This window comes from Thunnus albacares, chromosome 12, assembly GCF_914725855.1.
Source record: "Thunnus albacares chromosome 12, fThuAlb1.1, whole genome shotgun sequence".
NCBI classification, from domain to species: domain Eukaryota; kingdom Metazoa; phylum Chordata; class Actinopteri; order Scombriformes; family Scombridae; genus Thunnus; species Thunnus albacares.
In genome coordinates this window covers 28,561,758-28,571,418 of record NC_058117.1, presented here as the reverse complement: position 1 = coordinate 28,571,418, position 9,661 = coordinate 28,561,758, and the positions used below count along the sequence as shown (strand labels likewise).

General features: G+C 40.8%; 5 protein-coding genes across 5 annotated transcripts; 3 read left to right on the top strand and 2 right to left on the bottom strand.

Moving 5' to 3' along the window:
• Positions 1–188: 188 nt before the first annotated feature.
• On the bottom strand, positions 189–685 carry LOC122994684 (histone H3). The gene has a single exon (XM_044369499.1). It carries the CDS (start codon positions 644–646, stop codon positions 236–238), a length of 411 nt encoding a protein of 136 aa, XP_044225434.1. The 5' UTR covers positions 647–685; the 3' UTR covers positions 189–235.
• Positions 686–774: 89 nt separating this feature from the next.
• On the top strand, positions 775–1,591 carry LOC122994688 (histone H2A-like). The gene has a single exon (XM_044369504.1). It carries the CDS (start codon positions 980–982, stop codon positions 1,361–1,363), a length of 384 nt encoding a protein of 127 aa, XP_044225439.1. The 5' UTR covers positions 775–979; the 3' UTR covers positions 1,364–1,591.
• A 756-nt stretch (positions 1,592–2,347) lies between these two features.
• Positions 2,348–3,022, bottom strand: LOC122994680 (histone H1-like). Its single transcript, XM_044369496.1, has one exon. It carries the CDS (start codon positions 2,999–3,001, stop codon positions 2,402–2,404), a length of 600 nt encoding a protein of 199 aa, XP_044225431.1. The 5' UTR covers positions 3,002–3,022; the 3' UTR covers positions 2,348–2,401.
• A 3,023-nt stretch (positions 3,023–6,045) lies between these two features.
• On the top strand, positions 6,046–6,425 carry LOC122994702 (histone H4). Its single transcript, XM_044369521.1, has one exon. It carries the CDS (start codon positions 6,061–6,063, stop codon positions 6,370–6,372), a length of 312 nt encoding a protein of 103 aa, XP_044225456.1. The 5' UTR covers positions 6,046–6,060; the 3' UTR covers positions 6,373–6,425.
• Positions 6,426–7,555: 1,130 nt separating this feature from the next.
• Positions 7,556–8,005, top strand: LOC122994694 (histone H2B 3-like). The gene has a single exon (XM_044369512.1). It carries the CDS (start codon positions 7,564–7,566, stop codon positions 7,930–7,932), a length of 369 nt encoding a protein of 122 aa, XP_044225447.1. The 5' UTR covers positions 7,556–7,563; the 3' UTR covers positions 7,933–8,005.
• The last annotated feature ends 1,656 nt before the right edge of the window (positions 8,006–9,661 follow it).

Genomic DNA, 9,661 nt, shown 5'->3' with positions numbered 1-9,661 from the left:
TATTGGAGTGAAGCGTAGCATGGTGTACCCTAGCAGGCTCTGTAACCACAATTAATTTCAAGTTAAAATTGTATGTTTATGACAGCACCAAAACATGATACAGAGCAAATTGGAATCGATGCATAAAAATAAAATAAAATGTTGATGGTGTAAAGACAGCAGAGGAAGCAGCACTTTAGTGAGAGTGATGTGGCTCTGAAAAGAGCCGTTGTTGGTTAGTGGAGCAGCAGACAGTTTAAGCTCTCTCTCCACGGATACGACGGGCCAGCTGGATGTCTTTGGGCATGATGGTGACCCTCTTGGCGTGGATGGCGCACAGGTTGGTGTCCTCGAACAGGCCGACCAGGTAAGCCTCGCTGGCCTCCTGCAGAGCCATGACAGCGGAGCTCTGGAAGCGCAGGTCGGTCTTGAAATCCTGAGCGATTTCTCTGACCAGGCGCTGGAAGGGCAGCTTGCGGATCAGCAGCTCGGTGGATTTCTGGTAGCGACGGATCTCTCTGAGAGCCACGGTACCGGGCCTGTAACGGTGAGGCTTCTTGACGCCGCCGGTGGCCGGGGCGCTCTTACGGGCAGCCTTGGTGGCCAGCTGCTTTCTGGGGGCTTTGCCTCCGGTAGATTTACGGGCGGTCTGCTTGGTTCTTGCCATATCTTCTTCGTTCTCTGATCAGGAGAAAATAGTAGCGAGAAGTGGAGACACGCTGCTCTTAAAGTGTCGGAGCGGCTGTGTGAGTGTGACGCTGCTTCAGACCTCCGGGTCCTGATTGGTGAGCGGCTCCTCCTGGAGCTCAGCACCGCCTACAGGAGCCCGAACCTCCGCTGCTTATTGGACATGAGTCGTTTGAAAAAGTCCGCCAAAATGAGAGCGAGTCTCCTTCTGCTGCTGTACTGGAAGCTTCCCGCTTCGTGGACATATAAAGGAGGGTTTGGTGAGTTTGCTCCACAGATTCTTGAGAACAGACTCTAGAAAGTGATCGTAATTATGAGTGGACGCGGCAAAACCGGAGGCAAAGCCCGCGCTAAGGCAAAGACCCGCTCTTCTCGTGCCGGGCTCCAGTTCCCAGTCGGCCGTGTTCACAGGCTGCTGCGCAAAGGCAACTATGCGGAGCGTGTGGGTGCCGGCGCCCCCGTCTACCTGGCGGCTGTGCTGGAGTACCTGACCGCTGAGATCCTGGAGTTGGCTGGAAACGCTGCTCGCGACAACAAGAAGACCAGGATCATCCCCCGTCACCTGCAGCTGGCTGTCCGCAACGACGAGGAGCTCAACAAACTGCTGGGCGGAGTGACCATCGCTCAGGGCGGCGTGTTGCCCAACATCCAGGCTGTCCTGCTGCCCAAGAAGACCGAGAAGCCCGCCAAGAAGTAAACCTGGAGCCTGGCTGACTGCTGGAAACCAAGCAAAGGCTCTTTTAAGAGCCACACACTCCTGATAAAGAGCACAGATCCTCATATCTCTATCATACACTATAGTTAAGACATGAATTATGTACATAATGTATCCAACATATTTATATTCAGTGTTACAATATATGATAACTGCATTCAAATCATAATGGCTGTTCGTTGTGTTGCCAAGAATATCAACATTTAAAAGAAGATAGTCTAGTCTGTAGTAATTTATAACACTGGTTGTCTATATATATTAACCTATATGAATTGTACACTATTTTAAACTGAACTAATTATAAATATCAACCTGTGGAATACATTTACAGTTCAATGTCATCCTAAGAGATTTGCTGTATTTGGTGCTGCTCAGTGCAGACCATGACACAGACTGAGTTAACAGAATATGCAGGATCCAGTAACATTTTCCCCCAACTGGCCCACTTGGCCAACAAATCAGTTTTTTTTAGCCTGACAGCCAAAAATGAGATTAACTCTTCCCCCCCCCCCATAATTTTGGTGATTTATTCTGTGTTTCACATATTCATAATACATGAAACAGTGAAGTTCCCTTTAGATTTGGTTTGGTTTTGGATATGTAATGTTGATATATTACACAAATATGCAAAATATTTAAGTTAAGTTTATAAGAGTGGATGAGAACAGGAAATGATTTTTAGAAGAATGGCTATTTCATATTTGAAATTATATTTCTAAAAACATGACTATGAATTGATATATTTATAACTGCAGTCACCATTTTTACATATAACTGCCTACTAAGCGAGGTACTGAGAGGAACAAGGGAGCTCCTTCTCCCACTAATCTGACTTCATTTTCATATTTTATCTCTAACATAAGTTTACTTTGCTGAATAAAAAGGCCACTGTGTTATCAATTAGTGTGAAAACACTATATAGTTAAAACATATTATAATTAGGATTATGCTCTTTAGTTAAAGATGTGTGGCTCTGAAAAGAGCCTTTGATCAGGTTGAGATGTTGAGACTGATGACAGCTCACTTCTTCTTGGGTGCTGCCTTCTTGGCTTTGGGTTTGGCCACCTTCTTTGCAGGGGCTTTCTTGGCTGCAGGGGCCTTTTTGGCCACTTTCTTGGGACTCTTGGTGGCCTTCTTGGGGCTCTTGGCTGCTTTCTTGGCCGCTGCGGGCTTCTTGACCTTCTTGGGGGATTTCTTAGCAGCTGCTGTCTTCTTGGCTGCCGCTGTCTTGGGCTTCTTAGCCGCTGCGGGTTTCTTGGCGGCGGGCTTCTTGGCTTTAGGAGCGGCTTTCTTTACGGGCTTCTTGGCCTTGGTTTCAACCTTCTTGTTCATCTTGAAGGAGCCGGAGGCCCCGGTCCCCTTGGTCTGGACTAGAGTCCCCTTGGCCACCAGGCTCTTGATGGCGGTCTTGACGCGGGCCTTGTTCTTCTCCACATCGTAACCTCCGGCAGCCAGAGCCTTTTTGAGGGCGGCTGCAGACACGCCGCTCCGCTCCTTGGATGCGGCCACAGCCTTAACAATGAGCTCACTGACGCTGGGGCCAGTCTTCTTCGGCTTGGAAACCTTCTTCTTGGCGGCTTTAGCCGGGGCGGCGGCGGGAGCTGGAGCTACTTCTGCCATTGTTTTCTACAAGTTTTGATCCGACACGGAACAAACAGAGTCTGAGTAGATTGATGGAAAGTCAGAGGCAGGAGGCTGCACTTAAACACACCATGAGAACCGTGGAGACTCAGTCCAGCTGCTGCCTCCTCTGTGCAGTGTGAGTTTCTGACACTTGTGTTTTCTCTTAGTGATAAAAGAGTGAAAACTGAGTGTGTGACAAGTGCTAAGGGCTGACAGTGAAGGCAGCAGATAGCGGACTTGTGTCTCTTCATATTGAAGTCATGTAGAGCTCTGATGTTCTCTGATTTTTCTTTGTGGAGCAAACAAACCTCACCTGTTCACCGTCGTCAACAGCACTGCTCAGCGGCTTTTCTCTCTCATTTCTCTCCTAAAATGCTGTAAAATACATCAGAGCTCCACCAAAAGTAGTTTTCCAGCTGGTTTACATGTTTGTTCACAAACTCAAAGTAAAAACATCCATCTGTTGCTGATCAGTTTGTAATAATATGAAGCGATTCTGGTCGTAGCAAACACACTGATGAGGCTCATGATGCAGTTCAGCCTGACTTCCTGTCAGAGCTTTTCTATGGCTGTGAACATTTCTTCTTTCATTCTGAGAACTATTTTTAATATAAATAATACATAATAAATACTGTGCAACACTATTCCTTCCAGCTGCAGACTGCGTGCAGCAGTGGGAAATTGAGAAGAAAAGACAGAAACCAAGCGAAAAACGGTACAAGGAACTGACACCTGGAGAGCTTAAAATGATAGAGGAAGAGAAGGATGAGATTAATACAAAAAAGGCAAAATATGGGCAGTTAATATACTGAGAGACTTTCTCTACCAAAACAAAAGGAACACGGATTTGGAAACAAACTCCGCGGTTTTGCTTAATGACACTTTACGTGAATTTTATGTCTCGGTTCAGGCTGGCGGCGAGTACAGTTTGGCAAGTTGTCATGACAACGGTAAACTGCTGCTTCATAACCGATTTTCAGTTAAAAATTTTCACCCAAAATTTGCGAATGCTTTTATTTTATATTATATTATATATATATATATATTTACATATTATATTTCAGTTTGTGCTTTGCTGCAGTATTTCGGTTACAGTTATTCTGTGTGTTCTGCTGACGGACTTTCACTTTCACAGGTTACGACTTCCTCAGAGTTAAAAGAAGCCTTTTTAAAGAAAAAAAAAGGCATCCATATAAAACCATTTGATTAGAAAAAAACGTGTAATAATAAAGGCTTTCCCTGGGCCAGTGCACAAAATCAGGCCCTATAAGAGTAAACAGTGGACATACATTAGGTGAATTTTAATAAAGCATCACTGTTGATATTTTCATATATGTAAAAATATATATTCCCATTTTATTAGACATGTCAATAATATTACTTTAAAAAAATAGCGCAAAACCTCCTAAACTCCTTCAGACATTATTTTCTCCATTAATTAGATGTTTTGAGAATATTTTTTCTTAGTGTTGACGTGATTCAGACGACTAGAGAGATTAATTTAGTTCCTCTGCTGGAAGAAACAAAAAACAAAAGTCACTAGTTCTGTTCAGGACTGTCTCATCCCTAACAGTACTGTTAGTGTCTGACACTGACTTATTTATTTGTTCATTAGCAATGATTAACTGAGTTGTTGTTCTGCTGACATAAATATTTATATTTATTCAGTCATTTTATTATGTTATTATATAAACATGTCAATCCTGCATGTCAGCAGAACAACAACTCAGTTAATCATTGCTAATGATAATCAATCCATAGCTCCTTTAGTGCTACTTTTCCTATTGTTGAGTCATATTCAAGACTTTGTGGAGCTGTGAACTACAGACGCCACTCTGCTCCCAATCATCTATTCAGAGCATTTAGAATAATAAATCCACTAAAACATGGTATTATAAATTCAACATTGACATGACGAATCTAAATCACTGCTGCTCACTTGTTTATAGAGTTGAAATCTAGAATCAGATGTGCAACCAGAGAAATAAAGGACTCAAATCCATCCAATGAACTCAGCCTTCAAAGCATTTCATCATCTCCAGTGATTATTACAGTAACTTTGATATTATGATCATTTTCACATGAAAAGCAAGTCAGGTTTTTACTGTGATGTGTGCAGCTCTGCAGTGTAACTTCCAGAAACAAAGGATTTTGATCTATCAGTGTGGTTTTAGGACCAAATGTTATTTTGTGTATCTGTATCAATAGACTATTATAACAACATGGTTCTTGTAGTCTGTATATTTATCAACATTTTAACATTTTAACCTTTAAGATATATCCATTTTAAAACACATTTGAAGCACATTTGATTACTGGATGTAAAAGCTCTTTTAGAGTAAGTGTACGGCCCTTAAAAGGAACTTTGGTTTGTTGTAATGATCAGATGAAGTTAACCTCTGAAGCTGTACAGGTTGCATCTCTGCCTCTTCAGACCATACACCTTTGGTAGTTGTTTGTCAGGAAATTGACACAAAGCATTTCTTCAATAAACACCATGGATGGATTACTGAATGGACCTAAAGAGCTCAAGAGGAATCCAGAGCCTCTGTTTGAACAGTTAAAGGAAGAGTTCACAGTTTCCTCGCTGTTCATTCCTCCTGTTCATACTGGCTGTTAAAAGATCAAAATGATGGAGGCCAAAATCCACAGCATGTAGGTTTGCCTTTATGGTTGTCTACAATCATTTGTATAGCAAACTATATTATATAGTATGATATGAGAGGATCGTCACATTCAGTTTCTTTTCATGTCCAGCAAGAACAATACAAATACTACAGCTGAGGGTCTGTTTCCAACCAACAGCAGAATGTTAGCTGTCAGGTTAACCTGCCGAATATCTCAGAAAAAGATACAAAATGGAGCAAAAACAATCAAAAAGGAGGGAAGAGATCAGCCTGCTTTGGAAAAACGAGGTGGGCTGAGCTGCTGAATTTGGCACCGCCCAGCAAAATCCGCGCCAACAGTCCTCTTTTACGTCCGCAGACACGCTTTAAATTAAGAAGCTCTAACTATGTGTCTCGACTTTTAACTTGTTTAAAGGAAGAACAGTGAAAATGAGTGGTAGAGGCAAAGGCGGTAAGGGACTTGGTAAAGGAGGCGCTAAGCGTCACCGTAAAGTCCTTCGTGATAACATCCAGGGAATCACCAAGCCCGCCATCCGCCGTCTGGCTCGCCGTGGCGGTGTGAAGCGTATCTCCGGTCTGATCTACGAAGAGACCCGCGGAGTGTTGAAGGTGTTCCTGGAGAATGTGATCCGTGATGCCGTCACCTACACCGAGCATGCCAAGAGAAAGACCGTGACCGCCATGGATGTGGTTTATGCTCTGAAGAGGCAGGGACGCACTCTGTACGGCTTCGGAGGTTAAACGTGATCCTGACCTGCTGATCTCCAAACACAAAGGCTCTTTTAAGAGCCACCCACCTCCTCTTAAGAGCTATTCTGTGGTACGATAAGATGTACATTGAAATACATTAATATGTTAAACAAACACTCAAACTACTCTATGAAAATACTTAAATGTTAAATTTTAATTAGTTTCCAAGTTACATCTAATGATGAGGGACACTATATAAGAACTACTAGCTAATTAATCATTCACTAATGCTTTGAATATAAGTATAAGCTAATTATGGGATTAGAAGTTCTGCTACACACTTGTGTTTATTTTTGGACTTGATCACATCTTTGCTTATTTGACACAAGCATGTTGCATACATGTTGTGGAGTAAAAGAATATTTACATGATAAACACAATAGTAGCATAAAAGGAAATTATTGAATGTAAGTACCTCAAAATTGTGTGAAAGTACACTAATGCATTTAATGTAGTTATTTTCCATCACTGAGAATGGGGCTACAAATCATAAGTTATATATTAGTATGTTATGCATATACATAAACACATGAGCTAGTCTGTGTATAAAATGATTTGAACAACACTTCCTTCAACTAAGATAAAACACAGTTTATAAGTATTATTGGTTATTATTATCATTTACTGATGCTTTGTACATCATTTAAAAGAAAGACTGAAGGAATCACTGTTATTCTTTTTGTGGAGCAGAGAAACATGATCTTAATGTGTAAACTGGGTTCAGCATGGGAGAATCAATAAAGTTCATATTAACATTAGTTTTGAAAAGTATTGTTATTTCAGAAGAAATAGCATCAAAAACTGTGGATTAATTATTGATAAAATAAAACCTATCAATGCATTTTTTAATGTTTTATCATTGGTCAATAAAACATATCAGCTTGTGGAATGCTAAATCTAAATGCAATATGTTTATTTCTCTATAGTTATGGATTTTTGGACAGTATATTATATTATAAACAATGGAGACTCTTCAGATGAGGTGGGCGACTAAGTAAAAAGGCGGTCAGATTGTTCATCAAAGGTTGGGCGGTGTATGTATTGCGCATGCTCAGTCTCACTAACAAGAATTCAACCAATCCTGTATGAGCAACGGCGCAGTGAAGTTTGCATCAGATGGATATATAGAGACCGTTTGGCCCTGTGAGAGTTATTCGTTTGAGAAAATTCAGCAAACTAACCATGCCTGATCCAGTTAAGGCCCCGAAGAAAGGCTCCAAGAAGGCCGTGTCTAAAGCCACCAAGACCGGCAAGAAGAAGAGAAAGACCAGGAAGGAGAGCTACGCCATCTACGTGTACAAGGTGCTGAAGCAGGTCCACCCCGACACCGGCATCTCCTCCAAGGCTATGGGCATCATGAACTCCTTCGTGGGGGACATCTTTGAGCGCATCGCCGGTGAGGCTTCCCGCCTTGCTCACTACAACAAGCGCTCCACCATCACCTCCAGGGAGATCCAGACCGCCGTCCGCCTGCTGCTGCCTGGTGAGCTGGCCAAACACGCCGTGTCTGAGGGCACCAAGGCTGTCACAAAGTACACCAGCTCCAAGTAAATCTGCTGTCTGTACCAACAACTCAAAGGTCCTTTTCAGGACCACCCACACCTTCAACTGAGAGCTTGATTCCTTCGAAATGTCACATTTTCTCATACTTCATATATTGTGTTGCTTCTATTTAAAGACTAGATAATTCATGTTTAAATTAAAGGTTACAGTTCCTTCCCATATTATTAGTTGAGCATTACGAGAACGTGTTGTCTACTATAAAGGTCATTAACCGTTAGTTACTTTAAGCGCTAAAAAGTATAAATCTCCCACTGACAACAGTAGCGAGGGTCAATGAAAACAAAGGAGGGACTGACTTTCATTCTCTACCGGAGTTCATTGAACTAAATATAATTGCACTGTACATTTTGGCCACAAGGTGTCGCTGCTGCACTAAAGTTTGCACGTAATACTTCAAAGGTTCTCCTGACAAATACTCACAATCCACGTTGATATTTTCAGGACAATGAATAAATAAATACATTGAGACTGAGTGAAGGTATGAGTTTAATTTCTACCTTAAAATCTGATTTACTGGCTAAAATGTTTTAATATAAGAAGCAAATGTTCCCTTACATATATCAGTTCACATGTTGTTTAATACACAGCTTAGATCATATAACTAAATAATAATAATACAATATAAACTAATGTGTTTGGTTCAGACTGAGCATGCAGTCACAGTAGCCACATCCACAGCTGACCTGCACAATCAAATAATGTCATGACAAAGATACAAGCTGGAAAGTCTTTTGATGATGAGGCCATACAGGTCATGTTATGTCAACATTACTGTGTCTAAGCCTTGTGCTTGTGTTTCTGTGAATGTTAATGATCGGAGAAATGTTTTAAACAATACAAAAAGATAGAAAAGTAACAAAAGTAACAAAACAAGAGAGGGAATAAAAACTGAGGCAAAGACACCAGAAACAAGACATGAACATACTTTAGAAATAAAAAGGAGCAAAGGTATAATTAAATATATTAAATATAAATATACAAGAGACAAGATAAAATATATTTTGATATATAAACATACAATATGTTTTTTGTTCATCGTTGATATACATTTTAAAATCAACAAGGATAAATACATTTTAAGGGACTACTGGACTACAGTAAAATAATCAAATGAATAAGAATGTAATTTTTTTTTTTTTCTTGTGACAAAAAAGCAAAGATTATTAAAAGTTCAAAAATAAAAACAAACCTCCAGCAGAACCTCTTCCTAACCCAATTAATCATCTCACCTCAGATTTATTTTGAGAGAAAGAAGGATATTTTCACAACCCGGTCGCCTAAAAATTAAGCTGAACAATGGCTTATAATTATGTTCAAAGCATTAATAAATTATTTTTAACCATGAATTAAACCCTTAATGATTATAAACCGTGCCTTTTCTTTATGATGACGTGGAGCTTCAACACAAATTGCAGGAGACATAAATCACTTTATACACAAAGTAGTGTGTTGACGATAATATACTAATATATTCTAATATACAACTATTACTACAAACTGTACAATAGGACAGCTCTTAAAAGAGCCTTTGTGTTTTAGTATCAGCATATCAAGATCAAGTTTAACCTCCAAAGCCGTACAGAGTGTGTCCCTGCCTCTTCAGAGCATACACCACATCCATGGCGGTCACAGTCTTCCTCTTGGCGTGCTCAGTGAAGGTGATGGCATCACAGATCACATTTTCCAGGATGCATGTCAGCAGAACAACAATTCAGTT

Bases quoted from the DNA above. Each gene is read 5' to 3' on its own strand.
- LOC122994684 (XM_044369499.1), bottom strand. From the start codon at position 646: ATGGCAAGAACCAAGCAGACCGCCCGTAAATCTACCGGAGGCAAAGCC.
- LOC122994688 (XM_044369504.1), top strand. From the start codon at position 980: ATGAGTGGACGCGGCAAAACCGGAGGCAAAGCCCGCGCTAAGGCAAAG.
- LOC122994680 (XM_044369496.1), bottom strand. From the start codon at position 3,001: ATGGCAGAAGTAGCTCCAGCTCCCGCCGCCGCCCCGGCTAAAGCCGCC.
- LOC122994702 (XM_044369521.1), top strand. From the start codon at position 6,061: ATGAGTGGTAGAGGCAAAGGCGGTAAGGGACTTGGTAAAGGAGGCGCT.
- LOC122994694 (XM_044369512.1), top strand. From the start codon at position 7,564: ATGCCTGATCCAGTTAAGGCCCCGAAGAAAGGCTCCAAGAAGGCCGTG.